Source organism: Zootoca vivipara, chromosome 3, assembly GCF_963506605.1.
Source record: "Zootoca vivipara chromosome 3, rZooViv1.1, whole genome shotgun sequence".
NCBI lineage: Eukaryota > Metazoa > Chordata > Lepidosauria > Squamata > Lacertidae > Zootoca > Zootoca vivipara.
This window is the reverse complement of record NC_083278.1, coordinates 10805455-10824307: the sequence shown is the minus strand read 5'-3', so window position 1 is coordinate 10824307 and position 18853 is coordinate 10805455. Positions and strand designations below refer to the sequence as shown.

Sequence of the window (18853 nt, the reverse complement as noted above, 5' to 3'; positions counted from 1 at the left end):
GTTGGCGGTTTGAATCTGTACAACGGGGTGAGCTCCCGTTGCTCTGTCCCAGCTCCTGCCTACCTTGCAGTTTGAAAGCACTCCAGTGCAAGTAGATAAATAGGGAAGGTAAACAGCGTTTCTGTGTGCTCTGGTTTCCGTCAGTGTTCCGTTGCGGCAGAAGTGGTTTAGTCCTGCTGGCCACATGACCTGGAAAACTGTCTGTGGACAAACGCCAGCTCCCTCGGCCTGAAAGCAAGATGAGCGCCGCAACCCCATAGTCGCCTTTGACTAGACTTAACTGTAGAACAAGTGCGCTGATGTGTTAATAATTGCAGTCATCCTTTAAATTGCAAGGACTCTGCTCAGTATGTCATAAATAATTACAATTGCAGAAGCCAGTGCTAAGATTCCCACTAGTGCAACAGGAATCCCCACTTCTCATCCCCCATAGCCATCCTCAGATCAACTCTGGCAGGGTTAGGGAGCTCCCAGAACTGATTTAGGGGGCATGTAGGAGGAACAGGAGGTGAGAAGGTTCTGCAACACAAGGAAAATCCTTGCACTGACAGAATCTGAGCCTTGGGACAACAATGAATGCAACTCTTCATCTCTGCTGTTATCAGGGTGCCTCCAGGCAAAAAGAGCGCAACTGTCTTGAAATGTGTCATTTCATCTTCCAAGTCAGGTATCTTCCACCTTTTCAGACCTAGGACCCACTTTTAACCCAAACAAGCATTTGGGGACCCATTTCCTAATCTTTTGCCATATATTTGCATGGTGGTCATGACCTATCAGTTGAAGACCAGTGTCCCGAGTAATAGTGTTTTGTTTGTTTTGTTTTATAGCCATCAGGAACCTGTTTTTACTCTTTGGCAACCTTGCAGAGCTCACGTTCCAAGTATCCACTCACTGTTTTCATTCACACAATTTAGCCTTCTCAGTCGTAATGTAACTGTAAAAGAGTACATCTGAATACATGAGTAAATTCTCAAAATCTTCAAACTCATTTTGCAAAACAATATCCGATGTAACGGTGCTTGACTGTAGGCTGCAACACACTGAATGCTGCCAAGTTCTGCATCCTCACATTTCCAGGAGTTTAAAAGAAGTGCCAAGCACAGCAATACAGTGGTACCTCTAGTTACGGACTTGATCCATTCCGGGGTGCTGTTCACCCCCCTGAAAAGTCTGTAACTAGAGCACCGCTTCTGCGTACGCGTGCGGCACAATAGAGCGCTTCTGCATACATGCAAAGTGTGCAGAACGCTTCTGCACACATGGCGAACCCCAGAAGTATACACTTCAGAGTTTGCCACGTTCGCAAGCCGAAAAGACGCAACATGAACCTAACGTAACATGAGGTATGACTGTAAAGTTAAATATGTAAACATTGTTGTGTTTTTAGGAAGACCTTAGTGAAGCAGTGATTCAAGGAGACGCACTTCCAGGGCACGTGGGCTCTGCGTGTCTGTTATCCTCCACTCTTGCAGAATCGGGAAAGAGCTGTGGCATTCTCACTCTTCCTATTATGAGCAGACTTTCACGAAAAACAATTGGAAAAGTTAGAGGTATGCTTAATATAGTGGTAATGCAAGCATGGGTCTTAAGCTAAATACATTTCCCCTTTTTGCTTTCAGAAATTTTTAGTCTAGGGACTTTCAGAAAAACTGGTGCTTTCAACCAGAACTAGTAGTTTATGTCAGGGACCTAGTGAAATGATAATAAGGAATATATTCAAAATGTACCTTTTGGTTCTCCATTAGGTACTTTTACCATATCCCAGTAAATCTTAAGTGATGTTTCTCTGAACCTAGTGAAGAGAGAAAAGATTTCATTGGATAAAAGTAAAGAATTTGACCACCAAGTGACATTCGCTTTCTCTTTTTAGTCGACTACATAATTATTAAACCAATTCAAGGGTACTACTGTGATGTGAAAGCCTCATATGCCAAATACTGGCGTGACAGAACAGGGTTAGATGTTGGACACAGGGGCGCAGGAAACTCTACAACCACCACCAAGTAAGTTTGCATAATTGAATTTGGAGTTTTAATTTTAGTGGTTCCCCTAATTTGAATCCTGTGAATCTCTAGCAGATTTCAGCTCAGGGAAGGAGGTTTTCTTCTTCCTTGGGACAGCCCTGGTGGATCAAGGTTGCAAAGCGCTGCATGTACAATGAAAACTCAAATTAAGAAGCTCATTGCCTATAAAATTGCTTGCCTATGATTTGTGAATTTTATTTTTTTTTCAACATCAAAAATAAGTGAAACTTTTTTCCTTTTTCCTCCTCCCAGGCTTGCTAAACTTCGAGAAAATACCATTGCTTCTTTGAAAAATGCTGCTAGACATGTATGTGTGTGGTGATTTTACCTTGATTCCTTTTTTTTTTGCATGTTAACACATATGGCTGTCTATTATCAATGAGCAAAAACTAAACCTTGTAGAAAATACATAATATTTTATTCATTCAGTGATCATATATGCTTGCCTTTCAGGGCAAAGTCCTCCCAAGGCCACTTGCAAAAGATCACAAGTTCCATAGAAAGACAGGAAAAATTATCTCTATATACTAGCAGAGGCTCACAGGTGGAGCTGTACCAGGGCCGGCTCTAGGTAGAGCCCTGGTGGCGCGGAAACCATGCTGCGCCCTGCGAGGGCGGGGGCGCCGGAGCGATCTCTGCCCCTCAGCGCCAGGGCGCCCGACCTGCTCAAGACTGCCCTGAGCTATACCCAGGATGGGTGCCAGGGTGCAGCTTCCTGTCCCCCTGATGACCTCAGCAATGACAGCTGTTAGCATTTCCAGTTATTAGAAAAGGCGAGCCTAAAAACCAAGGAACAGAGGGCTGAATTGTGTTCAGTTTAAATCTAAGGAATCATGTTGAAGGAGAGCGGTAGTACATAACCCACAAGGGACCATCATAATTCCAAGACTCACTCTTCCCAGTCACTTTTTTCCTTCTGCAACCCACTGCTATATTCAATGTCTGCTCACAGGATAGATTCCCCCTTTCCCCCCTCTAAAGTTATGAGCAAGTAAACGCATTAGAGAACTTCTACGTTTCACTATAAGAAGGCTTAATGTTAGAAGCTCTTTAGATGCTTATTCGTCTCCCCACCCCCTAAAAAAGAATAAAAATAAAAGATCAGTCAATTTTCTATCCTGTCACATTTATATTGCACATACAAATAAAATCAGAATGAACACTATAAAATGAAATATAAATCGTTACATAATACCATGCTTCTCATAAAACTCACATTTTATATAAAAATGATGTTGCTGTGCTTGGAATTATAACATGTCAGTCTCCTCAAATAGAGTTTTAGTTTCTTTCTAGACTTTCTCTATAAATTGCTACAGAATGCCAGCCAACACTCTATTGTGTCTTTTCACAGTTGGTGGAAATGTGTGTGTATATTTGTCTTTGTTTTATATATTAGCCTTTCATATGCTAAAATCTATTTGCTGTCCTCTTCTCCAACCTTTCTTTTCGCTTAGGGAGCAGCCTTTGTGGAATTTGATGTACACCTTTCCAAGGATCACGTCCCTATCATATATCATGATCTTACTTGCTGTATTGCTATGAAAAAGGTATTTTTAAATGTGTTGTTTGTTTTACTTGGCTAGCATTTTTGAAATGGGCAGTAAAATAGCTTTATCTCAAGAGACTTGGATTGGTGGTAATATAATGAAAGTACTTATTGTGCTTTTGCAAGATTTCATCTTGACTTCCTTTAGTAGAAGTTCATAAAATGAGGTGGAAAATATGCTATCTTGTTCATGTTGTGATTCACAGGCAGCCCTGTTTGGGGAAGCTTTTAATGTTTAATAGATTATTGCATTTTAATGTTCTGTTGGAAGCCGCCCAGAGTGGCTGGGGAAACTCAGCCAGATGGGCGGGGTATAAATAAGTTGTTGTTGTTGTCGGGGTATAAATAAGTTGTTGTTGTTGTTGTTGTTGTTGTTGTTGTTGTGTTGCTGACCACAAATCCTATATCTCTATACATATTGATTAAATAGACTAGAATTACAAGATTGAATTAATTTAGTTATTTCCCCCCTCTCAGTGGGAGTATAAAGTGTAAGGTTGCTTTGAATTAAGAACAGTGGTTTTAAAATATTTTTCCTTCAAGGAATAGTCCAAAAAACTAAGGGCGGTTTATTTGCAGGAACCTGTTGTTTATCTGATGGGCAGAGATTCAAATGTTTTTAGACATTATTATTAAAGTAATGTGTCTGACCTGAAACAGGGAACCAGGAAAAAAAATGTATTGTGTTCTGAAATATGTTGAGCACTGTCTTGCATATGAAGTTTGCAATATGAAGATGATGTCCACATTCAGATATCATAGTTTAGCATGGACATGAACAAGCTGGAATGAGCTGCGCCAAACCTCAGGCTCCCCTGCTTCCTCTTGCCTCTTCCATATGGCTATAAAGTCTTGACAAATGTTCAGTTTTCCTTAGCTGTGATTGTTCTTTCATCTGAACTGCCCAATTATGTTTAATATGAACTACGGTTTATTTCAGACAAACATACAAAGGGGTGGGGAAGGAGTGACTTAAGCTCAAGACTCACCTAGGCTCCTTTACATCATGCTAAACTATGGTTTAGTATGACATCCAGATGTGGCTGCTGCCACTGTCCCAGTTTTTCCCATTATGTTTATTCCAAGTATCTTAACACAAACGAAACCTGGGATTTTTTTTTATCAAACAAAGGTATTTGGGATTATTAGTTTTTAGACTTATAGCTTGCTAGCTGAGTTAAACGTAATGGATCAAAGAGCTTTAAAAGCAGTGAGTACAGCCTTAGAAGAACTCACACTATCCAGTAGCTTTCTAACTTAATCTTTTTTCTTCTTTTTCTTTATTTGCTTAAAAGAAAGATGAATCTGAGCCAGTGGAACTGTTCGAGATTCCCGTAAAAGAGCTCACATATGCCCAACTGCAGTTATTACAGGTATTGTACCAGGCTGGCCCTGTACCAGGCTGGCCCATGAGGCCAGTAAATTGTTTTAACTTAACATTTCTGTCCTATCCAACATAGGCCATCAAGGCAGCTCGTAATTTTAATAAATGGATAAAACACACCGATTCCAGAACTGAACCAATAACCACAGTTAATTGCAGTAATGTGAAATTACAAAATGCAGCTTTCCACTTCTGGATCGGCCTGATCCAAATACTGTGGAAACAGTAGTTTAAACTGTCTTCCTGAAAACTTAAACAGATGGAATCTGGCATGCAGCTGGCATGCCTCCTTTTGAAAAGGAGCTCAAAAAAGTGGGAAATGACCCTGCTTTTCATGGCAACCACTTTTTAAAATATGTATGTGTGTGTGTATATATATATAGGCATAGAAAGCAGTGCCTGTCCAAATGATAGCAATATGCAAGGGGAGCTAAGGCTGTAGGCAAGGACCAGCACCTTGAACAGAGCCCAGAAAACCACCGGTAATGAGTGAAGCCTTTTGAAGGTAGATGTTATAACTTCCTTTTGGCTGCTTGCAGCTGGAAGTTAAGCACTGATGCTTTCAGCCAGCTGCAGTTTTCAAACCACAATTAAGAACAGGCCTCTGAAAGCATATCACTGATTAAACCAGGAAGTAACAAGTGTGTATGTGACTGCAGACAGTTCTGTGTTACCAAGGACAGGACATAGTTATAGGAAGAAGCATTAAAAACATTTTAAAATGTTGTTGTTACTTCCACACAAGGGTTACGGAAGGCTCAAACTCGTGTTCGACATCAGTGATTTGAAGCATTGTCTATATTCTCTTTGTTCCAGAGAATGGTCTTTGCCATGGAATACTGCCTTTGGAATAGGCTCTTCTATTTATGCTAAGCATTAAGGCCTCATAAGAAGAGCCCTCCTGGATCAGAGCAAAGATCCATCTAGCCCAGCCTCCCATGGAATGGGAATCTTAAGGAAAGATCAAAATGGTTGCCGATGTAGACTTGTTTTATCCAGAATAATATAGATGCATACCAAGTGCTTCTCACAATAGCCTTAACATGACTTAATACTCCTCTTTGGCTACTAACCTTCATTATCTGCTGCAAAAATGCTCTAATACATTTCGTATTAAAACGGCAGTATCAAAAGGTGTGGGACATTTGCAAAGCGATTCAAAACATTCTGCTTCTTCCACAGAGGGAATGAAACGGCATCAGTTCTGCCATGGTCTGGCTGCACTCAGCTCACCTATCCCCCTCTACTGCCAGCTCACAAAAAGTGCTAGAGTCCTATTTGCTAGGCTCAAAAGGGGGAAACATTTGGAACTGCAAATTCCTGTTGACGGGCTCAAAAGCTCCAGGAACTCATGATACTGTATAATACATCCCTCAGCAAAAACTCAACATCATAAACTACTGCTTTGGGGTGGGGTGTCAGGTTGCTGAGTAAGATTTTGCTAGTCCTTGGAGGCAAAAAAAAAAGTTATGTTGCTTAGTTTTTACTTAATAAACTGTTGCTCCTAGAGACCCAGCAACAGAATCCTGTTTCTCTGTGTTTATTAAGCCCTGGGTTGCTGGAGCCTCACACAACTGCCAGCAGCTGAATTTGACCTAGTGCAACTTAAAATTTAAAAAAGTATCCCCAGGCATCATGAATTGTCTATCAAACTATCTGAATTCCCAAGACGACCAAATAGGAACAAGCCTTCCTTCTTGCTGTAGACTGCACTCAGCATTATTTTGAGGCCATTGCAGAGACACTGTTCAGGAAATGTGTGGGCAATACTCGAAAGATACCTTTTAAAAGTGTCTTGTGTTTTCCTCCTTGTAGCTGTTACATGTGACTGCATTGAAATCCAAAGATAGCGAAGGTACGTAGAAGCGCCGAAAAATTTGGTAATTCTCAGCTGTTCTTCCATTCATAACCAGCATATTGGCTAGTTAATATTTCAACGGTTGTCTCTGGTGTTTTTGTAGAATGAAGTATCTCCTCCCAGTACTTTGGAAGAGCTTGTGCAGACATTTATTGATTTGTTGAATGAGAACAATAGCTCACACTACTTATGTCTGAGATATGGCAGTTATAATCTATTGGCCTGGTAGAGCTTCACTCAAGTCTGCTTTACTGCTAAGCTTTTATCTTGGCAACAAGTTAGTTAATATTGGGCCAGTGAAGAAGTAAACTACTTTTAGTGAAGTGTAGAATTTAGATAACGTGTCTCCTGGGTTGGCAAGGCCATTTAGAACGGTGTTATGGTACAGAGGGAGGGGGGATGCTTGGTTCTTTGTATAAGCACCCAGGACTTATTGGCATATCTTAACTGCTTCCTGCTCTTCAGAATGGACAGAAGAGAGATAGAGCAAATAGGAGATGGGCAGAGTGAGAGCATCTCTCTCTTGGTAGCAGGAAGCTGTTGGAAGTGTTGCAGCAGGTTTTCCTTTTGCCTTCTGCTTTGGCTTCCATGCCTTTGTAAAGATGAGCTAGGCTTGCCAGTAGATAGCAGTGCAGCTTTGAGCAGGGTCAGTGGCATCCCTAGAGGTGCAGCACGACCAGTCTGCAAGTTGTCAGTTATGAATTAACTCGCTCTAGCTAGTAATCACAGTTTTTGTGGCACTCTATGGGCAGCATCCAGTGATGCTGTCCCATTTGCGCAACAGACTTCAGCTCATGCAACAGGGTGTCTTCATCCTCTCCTACCCCTGCACCCTCTCCCTGTGTCCCCCCCAAATCTGCTCTGGATGGTCCCCAACCTTCTAGGGGACCGTAGGGGAAGGAAAAGATGGGGAAGCCTCATTTTTACTTAACTTTTGCTTAAGACTTCTCTTCAAGGCTTTTATACATTTTTCCTACAGAATCGTTTAAAGAAGACAAAAATGCTCCTTCTGACACACAGCCATTCCCCTCCTTACAAAGCGTAAGTAATCATTTGTTCCACCTAGGTTTATTGTAAGCTAAAATTGAGAATGGAAGTGATAATTAAAGCAAAACCTAATCCAGTGGAGGCTTGCCTTGACAGAATGGAAAGGGGGGTGGTTTTTTAATGCCAATTCCCCCCCTCTTCTGGTTAAGCCCTGTTTCTCCCCAACCATAAGCTATAACCAAGGTTTATTCTTCGTTTACCACTCATGGTTTGTTCAGAGAGAGAAACCAGGAGCCCAGGTTTGCATATCACAGTAATTGGTAGGTACATCAGTAGTGGGACGAGAAAAGCAGCTGCAGTTTTCACTCTCGGTGCCCACACACTTCTTTATTTCCAACAAGGCATGGTTTGATTTAGCGTTATGTGCAAACAAGGTCCTTGTCACAGATGCCATTGATAAGCTAAACTGATATATGCATGTCTTTGCTTCAGGATCTGTTTCTTGGTCAGGGTTTAGTGTGACAGAAACAAAATCCAGGGAGTGTCTGTGTAGATGCAGGTGCAGAATTTTTCTTAACTATATGATTGTTAGAATAGCATGTTCTAGACTGCTAATGTGGTTACCATTTGCAAGGGAAATCCTATACAGTGGTACCTGTAGTGGGAGACCCCATTAGCTAAAGTGGTACCTCAGGTTAAGAACGGTTTCAGGTTAAGAACAGACCTCTGGAATGAATTAAGTTCATAACCAGAGGTACCACTGTAGTCTACTGGAATTCAATTTCCATAGGCTCTACAGAGTCATTTTGATTTCAGACATAAAAGGTGAGGGAAATCACCCTTAAATTTAACACTTGAGCACAGTGTTTCCTGACTTTTATTGCTTTTCCACCCAGGTACTAGAAACCATTCCTGAAGAAGTTGGCTTTAATATAGAAATTAAATGGATCTGCCAGCAAAGGGTAAGAAAGTCTACTAACAATACATCTTAAACATAGTAGCTTGCTGTTTCATTGTAGTGTTTAAATTATAGAAACTGATTTGGTTAAATAGTACATTTCTGCTTCTTTTTTCCTTTGATTCTCCAACGGTTAAAGTACCGTAAGTGAACGCCATTTCTAAATTTAGCATTGTTTTCTAGCTCTGGAATCTGTGGTTCACACGTCTAATTCTAAGGAACAGTTACTGAAAATAGAGGCACTGTTGGTTCCATCTAACCCAGCCTGTTGTTGGAAGATGGGACCACCCACCAGTCCCCACAGATCAGTAGAGACAAATCTATGATGGCCGAGATCAGGCGCACTGCAGAAGAATGCCAGGAAAACATGGTTCTGGGTGACTAAAGCAAAAGAGCAAAGTGAGCTTCCTGCAGGAGAAGTTAATTAAAACCAAATCCTACAGGGTGAAATAATGGTGCCCCTGTGCAAGCAGAACTGACTTTCACTTGTGCTCCCCTTCTTCAGCCTCCCTCCATATGTCCCCCCCAAGTCACATCCACAAGCTTAAGGATTCTCCAGATGAGGCTGGGGGTCATGCAGGTGGTTCCAGGACGGAGGGGAGGAAGAGCCAGTGGACAAATGGAAGTCTGCTCACGCGACATTGCTGCTTTTACCCACAATCTCTAACCTGTTTGCTGGGTGGGAGGGGATTTCCTTCCTAACACCAAATATGATCATCAGTCCAATCATGACTGTGATCTAAGCTGATGCTCCGGTAAACGGAATATATTTATTGGATTTTTAAACTCCATGCCAGCATAACATGAGCTTCCCAAAAGAATTATCGGCTACTTGATGTACACTGTTTAAAGGGTGTTTTCTGCAACATTAATTTATTAGGTGGTTAAAAATTGTGTTTTTGTGACCAACATAATACAGTTCATGGCTGATTTGTTAGGTTATAAGATTTTAAGTGGAGGTCAGGAACGATAGATAACAATTCTTCTGTACTAAGCAGGCAGCCCTGTTTTGGAAAGCTTTTAACTTTTGGTGTTTTGTGGGTTCCTTTATACTTTGTTGGAAGTCGCCCAGAGTGGCTGGGGCAACCCAGTCAGATGGGCAGGATACAATGAAATTATTGTTATTGATATTGTTATTGTTTTGTTTTGTTATTAAGTTAACCAGAATAGAGTAACTTGCCTTTTGTGTTTCAAAGGTACAGCTTAATCTTCACCCATATCAATGGATGTTCATGAACTTTCAAGTTAAATAACCAAACGTGTCTGGTTTCTCTCCCCCCTCCATTTCCAGGATGGTTTATGGGATGGCAATCTTTCAACCTACTTTGACATGAACCTCTATCTAGACATACTTTTGAAAACTGTTCTGCTCAAGGCTGGACACAGGAGGATTATATTTTCTTCATTTGATGCCGATATATGTACAATGTGAGTTGATGGAAATACTTAATAACATTTCAGAGAGATGTATTTTTAACTTGGAGCATCTTTATTTCACTAGTGTTAAAATAATATTTACTCACAGATGAAGGTTCATATTTAACTAAGAAAATCATTCTCTCATATCAGTGGTGGGGAAGCTGTGACTTCCTAGCTGCTAAGACACAAGGCATCAAGTTTTATGCTCAAACTGGGCTTAAAATTTAAAAGGAAGGCACAGGCTATAAATTCTTCTTCCGGTCTATCAGGATCATGATGGTGTGATAAAGGGCTTAAGGGGTATGGGTCTGAGGCTAAACCATCCTAAAAGGCCTGCTAATTATACTCCTTACAGATATAGCAAAGGAGAATGAAAAGTAACATTCAGCTGAGGCAGTACTTCTCAGTAACTTTTAGGCAGGAGCCTTGAGGCACGATTCCTCGATTTAGCAGGTGATATTCCAAAGAGGCAAAGGACGCCACAGGATTAGATTTTGGAGAAGGACAGACCTGCCTGAGCCCTGGCCTACCTCTGGGTAATGGCAGACAAGCCTTTAATATGTCTTTTATGACCAGAGTGGGGTCTCACTCTGCTGATGAAGGCACCTGTGTCAAAATAATCGAAATTCATTTACTTTCAAAGCAGCGGGAACATGGCACTGCAGCAGGCGCACAGATGAATGTCATCATTTTCAAAATTTTCAGAAAAGGCTCTGCCTACATGCATCACATTATAATGCTATCATTTGATGACCGTGGAAGCAAACAAATTTCATGTCTAAACTAATTGTATACAATCACTGAAGTCGTTCAAATCAGCAAATGGTTTTCATCCAGTCTACTGTAATATTTTTTTTTTGTCTGGGCTGCTTTAAAAGTAGGGTTTGTGCTTTGTGAAGAAGAAAATGGAAGGGCAGGTGTTTTTGTAGCATGTCTTCACTTTAGATTAAATATTATAACCATTTTCATATTACATATTAAAAGTTCTACTTAAGAATGCAGAGTTATTCAAAAATGTTGGCTATATATTTTGCAAGAAAATTAGTTATAGTTTATGGGTGATTCCTGGTCTGGTCTGATTCAGGGATTTTTCCTATCCAACTTGTAACTTAGTTCAAACTTTTTTTTTACAGGGTCAGGCACAAACAAAATAAATATCCCATATTGTTTCTAACTCAAGGAAAATGTGATACTTACCCAGAACTTATGGATCTCAGGAGCCGCACAACGGCTATTGCCACAAGTTTTGCACAGTTTGAAAATCTGCTGGTAGGTCATAAAGCATCTAGACAATTATATGTGGTAACTGCTTTTGAAATGAAGATTGTGCTTTAGCTATAATTGTCTTTTCTACAAATACTAAGACCGCAATGTATTTTAACATAGTTGTATAGTACTCAACATGCCTAACGATGTGAAAGATTAATCCTTGCACTGCTACCATCTCAGCTCTGTATGGGTAATATTTCTTTTTTCTTTTTTTTTCAGGGGATTAATGCACACACAGAGGAGTTGCTTATCAATCCATCTTTTGTTGCCGAAGCCAGGTCTAAAGGCTTAGTTGTCTTCTGCTGGGGCGACAAAACAAATGAGCTAGAGAACAGGAAGAAGTTGAGGGACTATGGAGTTCATGGTCTGATATATGACAGGTATCACAGTATTTAATATATTGAATATGATCAGTAAAGAGTTTATAACTGCATTCAGATTGCTGCTAAGATAGCAGGTGAATCTTGGAATCCAGGGCTTTTAAAACCTTGTCTCAAATAGGCAAACATGTATACATACCTGACCCTCCTTGTATCATTTTAATGGTAGTAGTAGTTTCTATGTGATACACTCAGAGCTTGCCCTAGAACAATATGCATGTTCAATGTACCTTGAATTCTTTTTTGGGGGGGGAATAAGCATCAATATACAAAATACACCTTTTTAAATACTGATATCACTTTAGTGATATACATCTTGAATGCAAAGTTTGTTAAGTGGCGTATACTACCTTTGCCCTGTTGGCTGTAATTTAAATAGCTTGTACCTTTTACAGTGGCTCTTCTCTGCTTAATTTGCATTTTCCAATAACTCCTCATGTCCTCCTATTTGATCAGCGTGTTTGGCTTTGTTATGGATTGCCTCTTACGAATAACATGTACAAACACCTGTATGTAGATCAGCATTAAATTGCTCGGGTAGCTAGCCAATTAAAATCTTCCATGAGGGGAGTGCATCTGCTGCTTCTGTGGGCTCCCGGGTACTGTACTGATATAAAAAATGTAAAACCAGCATGGGAGAGAAATTCCTTAGTCTTTACTATCCTTTAGTCATCAGCACAAGTCGAATAATATGCAGCGTGTCCCAAAGAGCAACAGGGAGGAACAGTTGTAGATATTCTGCAATCTGACACCTTTTAGCACAAAATCTTTTATTTTTACTCTAAATTAACCTTTCCCACGCTAGATGGCATCCTTAGAGACTGGCATCAGTCATGCTGAAGCTCACTTGACATCTACACTGGCTCTTCAGCTGCTGTGTGGGTGGAGGGTGGATTCTAAGTTCTCCTGACCCCTCCTGTAAGCACAGCTGAGTGGTTGAGAACTTTAAATTTACTTCCCTGAAGCCCAGACGACACCAGAATCTTATAAGACTACATGAACTATCCTTGGAACTCAAGTGACGGTTTGTTCACGCTGCCTTTAGAGAACAGGAAATCAAATTATTGTCAGTGAATGCTTCCAGTTGAACCCTTTTTTCATTCTTCATGGTTTTCATATTAATCCCTTTCTATTTTATATCACGAAAATATGACAGTGTGGTCTAGTGTATCAGATCAGTTTTGAGGCTTGGATCATAAACATTATTCTCACATCAAGGAGTTTTTGTTTCTGGTTTCCCTAATTTAATTCCCTGGATATCTGAAAACCATTTTCGCAGAGCATTACTAATCATTCTGTTCACGTGGCTGCACAACAGAGAAGTGCCTGGACGGTTTCAAAGAACTGTAGTTTGAGAAGAGAGGGTTTGGGTTATTCATTAAATAATGCCCCCAGATTTGGTGAGGGAATGCAATAGCTACTAAAACTTTTAGTAGCTACTCCAAACTATATTTTAGTTGCTCCAAACTATATTTTAAGATGTAAAGCTAACTTTAAAATAAAAACTGAGTACAGTGGTACCTCTACTTACACATTTAATGCGTTCTGAACGCACATTCGTAAGTAGAAAAAATTTGTAAGTCGAATCCCATAGGAATGCATTGGGAGAAAAAATTCGTAAGTAGAAGCAACCCTATCTAAAAATTCGTAAGTAGAAAAAATCCTATCTAAACTACATCCAAGATGGCGGACGGAGCTCCATTCGTAAGTAGAGTTATTCGTGAGTAGAGGTACCACTGTACTGTTTTATGACTGCTCATTTAAATGGCTTCAGAAATTTGGTCACCTAGAGCATGCCTTATAGGTGGAGACTGAACAGTCTTTTTCAGGAAACCCTAGGTACAATAGCAAGAGATTTAATTCGTATTCAACCTAAAGCAATTTGGCACATTTCAAGATTTAATTTCTTGCTTCTTTATATGGGCAAACAATCATGAATTCACCAAGCTTGGAATCCGTAGGTGGAAGTGCCTGTTCTCAGAACCAGCACCGGAAGCTATGGAGGCGACCGGGGTGGGGTGGGGAGGGGTCAATTCAGCTTCCTTTCTGCACCTGCCAATCATTGTCCACAGAGTTCTGGCCTTTGAGGCCTTTAATGGAAGGCTAGAGTTATCGGTCATGTTATGAATGTCTGATGGGACTCTGAATCAGACATTGGATCCACTCTCTATGCAAATCCCCCAGGCACCTGTCTCCCAGAGACAAGCAAAAATTCTAGGTGTGCTGTATTCAGGAGTAGACCCTCTAAATAGGAGAGTAACTAATCCCTGACACCTGGATTCCTTTTCCTCTAGACACTCACCAGATCCTCAACTTACAAATGATGTGACAGGTTTGTACTTGTTGACCAGAATGCTTTTTTAAAAAAAGAAAAGTCCATAACTCCACAATGCTTTCTCCTTACTTTAAAAACAAAAATTGGAACGCTCTGATTCGGTAGCAACGTATGCACTATGTTCTTTGCAGACTTTTCATTCATTTAAAGGTTGAAATGGTTGTATGGCATGACATGCAAATAGTAAGCAATGCCTGCATCTTGTGCCAATGCATGCATCAGAACTACTGGATGGATTTATAACATGGTGATTTCTAACACCCAGGAAAGCCACTCCATAACTTTGCTAGCAGGGTTGCCTTGAAGCTTTCACTTGGCGACATACCAGATGCTGTGCACCCGACTTCTAGAACTATCACTGGATGAAATATTTGAGCACACAGGCATATAAAAGCAAATTTCAGTGTTAAAACATTGGCATAAAACTTTTGGGGGGTGAAGACTTCGCTTGTGCTGGGGCATATATATGCTCTCTTGTGTATATAAGACCTTGAGTGTGCCTTTGCATTCTTTCCTTTCTCGTTGTATGTCTGCCTTAGGATTTATGACTGGATGCCTGAACAACCAAATATATTCCAGACCGAGCAGCTAGAGCGGTTGAAGCAGGAGGTACCAGAGCTCAAAAGCTGCCTCTGTCCCACCGTGAGCCACTTTAGTTCTGTAGCTCTATGTAAGTGTAGTAATAGCACCATCAAAGCAAGGATGTCGGAGAGTTCAAGCAGTTTTTAGCAGACTCCATGCACAGAGGAATGCTGTTTGGTATGTTCTTTCCACTGAACATAGCTAGCAATGCCTCACTGTTCTTGCACCCAAACGAAGCAATAACACATGGTCCACTGTAGAATATGAAAGGTCGTTGCTCAATTGTCAAAGCCATTGCTAGAACGCTTGGTCAGTGTAATTTACTCTACTCCTGTGTTTTGAACTGACCAGTTTAATGCGGAATCTGTGTACTGTAACATACGCACCTGGTTTCTGAGCAATCTGAAATGCAATTGTTGCCTAAGTTGCTAGGATCTCAACTGCCAAATATCATTGTTCAATTGATTTGACTCCAATACTAGTGGAGAAGACTGTACTGTATAAGATAATATTTGGCCTGGGGGGAAAGGTACCTCAGGTGCGTGCATTTGCACCGATGCACGCATCTATTCAGACAGGTGTGCCATCACATTGCAAAACTGCAATTGTAGCTTCATTCCCTGCTCCACCCCACCCCCCACCCACCCACCCCCGTTGCCTTCAGGTTGCTGCTGTCTTGTCTTTTTATTTTGCCTGATACAATGATGAATGGCATAACCTCTGCCTAGCAACCTTCAGGTGAATGGTACCCCTCCTTCACTGTTTTTGTATCTAAATTTTGCTGACGCACAGAATGTTGTCAATCACTAAAAGCCAAATTGCCAGTGTCTGACTATAGGTTTAAAATATATATATATCATTGTACTTAAATGTTAAAGGCACAGATGCACAATACAAAAGCCAGTAAGTACTGCACATGAAGCTCTAGATGTTTGCAGCAGTCCTTGCACTCTTGTGGTGCTATATGATGCAAGGGTAGTAAGGGGCTGAATAAAAATGCTTAAATCTTTTGCTCTTGCAAAACCACAATCCCTTTATATGTAGATAGCTAAATGAGGTTTTCATCATCTTTTTTTCTGGCCACTAGCAGCTGTGTTAAAAAAGAAAAGAAAGAATGTTAGATTTGATTTTCAGAATGTAATAGGGTTGTAGTCTTTAACCTCTGGCTAATGTACTGTGTATAACTTATTCAGAAATTATGATATAGAGTATTTCGTCAAGTATGTATGTTTGCATGTACTTAAAACCCATACCTCTCTACAATACCAGGTAATTGAAGCTCAAGTATCTGTAACTTTTTACTGAAGTGTTCAAGTGCATAATAAAAAAGGGGGGATCCTTCTATGGCAAATCAACAATTGAAAACAATAGCTTGTATAATATGAATCTTGTCACTGCTGTACAAAGCTGACTATATAAAAGTTCAATAAATGCAAGTATATGTACATGGTTTTTGGTCAGTACTACTGAGTTGTTTGGTGGACGTAGTTTGTCTTGATTGCTTTGTATTGAACTTTTGTTGAAGAGCAGCCTTCAGGTCTCTGGGAATGATCTTATTTTAAAAATAAAATTTTATATCTAAATATAATCTAGCTCTGCATTTGATTTTTTTATTTGATTTTACAGCTGTAGAAATAATTTTATTTTTATGTAAGCAAATCATTGCATTTGATCCTAGGAATCTATTCAAATTATACAGCTATTGGTTTGAGCCATGTGTGCAATATTTAACTATGACCTAACTATGAATTTGGTTCTTGATCATCCAACTTTTTAAGGTGGTCTAGACCCCATGCTCTGTATGTCTGCAGGGTGAATGAGCACATTTTAACATGAATTCTCAGACTGCTTATGGCATCCATATTTTTTCTGAGCCTTGACCCTTTTGCTTTGTAATAGTCATGCTTCCATCCTGGATGTTGAAATAGCTAGGATTATAATGTTCACGGAGTGACAAAATACCTGCATACACTTTGCCAGGTACCCATGTGGCTCTCTGCTCTGCTCCCAGCTCTCTTTCTGGAGTCAGTCAAGAGCAGCAGTACCATTGCCCCCCTAGTCTTATCTAGATTCCTGCATGCCTCCGACCAACCAGAATGAAGAAGAGGCAGAACATGTGTGGTATCTGCTTCTGAGCAGTTGGAGAGAAAGGGAGAGTGGAGTCACAGAGCTGAGGGGAAAAACACATTGAAGTGAGCTTCTCCTGCACTGCTCTATTCTCCCTATTTTCTTGCTGGTAGCATGAACCAACAAGATGCTTTCCCTTATTAGCCTTCCTTCCTCTCTTCCGCCAACATTTGCCCACCCTCCAGCAGTTCTTTCCTCAAACTCCAGTACTGTATTTCTTTTTTACTCCTTGCTCTGGAAACTTCTCCTCAAGCCCTACATTCCTAGAACTCTTCCTCAACCTTCACACAAGATATTCTGGAAGAAGGCAGTTTGCAGGCAACCTCGCCTCTTTTGCTCCAAACTTAACTTGCTAAAAGATCCATTCCTTGAAAGACCGGTTGCCTGACATTTGGGTTTCCAGCCCTTAATCCATCTATTGAAGAATTTCACTTTCCAAACACTGAAGGCAAACTGACATTTTTCCCGCATACCAGAGAGTGACCTTTTAAGCAGAACAAACACGTTGGGTGGGGGAGAACTACCTTCGCTTAAGAAATGGGGTGGGGGGATATGTTTAGAGTGTTTTCATTTGATTAAGCGGTTTAGGGTAAGCTATGAGACAGTCTGTACTGACTGGCACCCCCCCCTCAAGAGTTTTGTTTTCATATGCTGGAGTCAGCACTGTGCTTGGCAGTACCCTTGAATACTCATGGTATAAGTTGGGGAATAGAACAAAGAGTTCAAGGCAGTTTCACTCAGAGAATTTCAAAAACATCGCAATAAACGTTGACCAACTTTATTCAGGGGAGGTTCATGGACATTTCCTAGTCCTGCTTCATGGATGTGAGTGAGAAGATGGTATTCCAGGAGTCTCAAAATGCACCTTATGATTAGCTACTGGGCTAAGTTCCATGAGCTAGTAGTGGGGTACAAAGGACTGTACAGCTTGAGGCCGGGATATTTGAAAGATCATCTCATCCCCTATGTGCCCAACCGATCACTGCACTCAGCAAGGAGATGGCATCCTTCAGGAAGTACATTCTGCACAATTCCAGAACTGGACCTTCCCTTTGGAATTCCCATTAGATATCAGACAAGTGCCATCTCTACCATCTTTGCAGTGCTTTTTGAATATATCTCTTTCAACAAGCTGTCCAAGTGGAGATATTTATCCTGGGTAACTGTGTCTGTGTGTGACAGCTGGAGGCTACACCTTAGTTCTCTTCTCACATTTGCTAAATAAAGAGCTACTGTTGCAGTACTTTAAGCCAGGGTTAGGGGACCTGTATCCCCCCAGGTGTTCAATTCCCAACTCCCAATAGCTCCCAGCCATTATGGGCAACCATCAGGGATGGTGGGACCTGTTGTCTAGAAACAACTGGTGGACCACAGTCCTTACCCCTGATTTGAGCAAGCACGGGAAGATTCAAAGTCTACTCTTAAGACTGATGGATGAAAAGCAGCAAAGGGGGTAGAGTGACAAATATGTTTCTAACCCAAGGCTGACCTTTGTGGCAAGCATTTAAAGCCTGTGACCCTCCAGATCAGGCATCCCCAAACTGCGGCCCTCCAGATGTTTTGGCCTACAACTCCCATGATCCCTAGCTAAGAGGACCAGTGGTCAGGGAAGATGGGAACTGTAGTCCAAAACATCTGGAGGGTCGGAGTTTGGGGGTGCCTGCTCCATATGTTGTTGGGCTCCACATCTGTCCCAGCCAACATAGACAATGGTATTTATATGGCAGCTCCTCACTTCCTTCACTTCCACTGAAATCACAAAGAATTTTAGGAGCTGAAATGCACTTTCAAAGCATCAACATTACAACAATTTTTGGATTCATAGCTACTTTACACAAGATTAATGTTAACAATACTGAAAACTCTAGCTGTATCATAGCTGAAGGAGGAAACCTGAATAATACTGTATTGGCCTGAATATAAGCCACACCTTTAAAATTAGGGGGGGGGGAGGAGAGAAAAAGACAATACCCGAATATAA

General features: G+C 40.9%; 1 protein-coding gene across 3 annotated transcripts in view; it reads left to right on the top strand.

Moving 5' to 3' along the window:
• GPCPD1 (glycerophosphocholine phosphodiesterase 1) overlaps positions 1-16190 on the top strand; it is a 35778-nt gene extending 19588 nt beyond the window's left edge. For 2 of the 3 annotated variants that reach the window (XM_060272400.1, XM_060272399.1), the window contains exons 9-20: positions 1388-1550; positions 1871-2003; positions 2277-2331; positions 3482-3574; positions 4869-4946; positions 6773-6812; positions 7795-7856; positions 8699-8764; positions 10052-10188; positions 11313-11448; positions 11668-11828; positions 14703-16190. In XM_060272400.1, the coding sequence (XP_060128383.1) occupies positions 1388-1550; positions 1871-2003; positions 2277-2331; positions 3482-3574; positions 4869-4946; positions 6773-6812; positions 7795-7856; positions 8699-8764; positions 10052-10188; positions 11313-11448; positions 11668-11828; positions 14703-14892 (1314 nt within the window). In that variant the 3' untranslated portion in view covers positions 14893-16190. Of the gene's footprint in view, positions 1-1387; positions 1551-1870; positions 2004-2276; positions 2332-3481; positions 3575-4868; positions 4947-6772; positions 6813-7794; positions 7857-8698; positions 8765-10051; positions 10189-11312; positions 11449-11667; positions 11829-14122; positions 14161-14702 lie in introns of all 3 variants that reach the window. The other variant, XM_060272401.1, reaches the window with a different exon arrangement.
• Positions 16191-18853: the final 2663 nt, after the last annotated feature.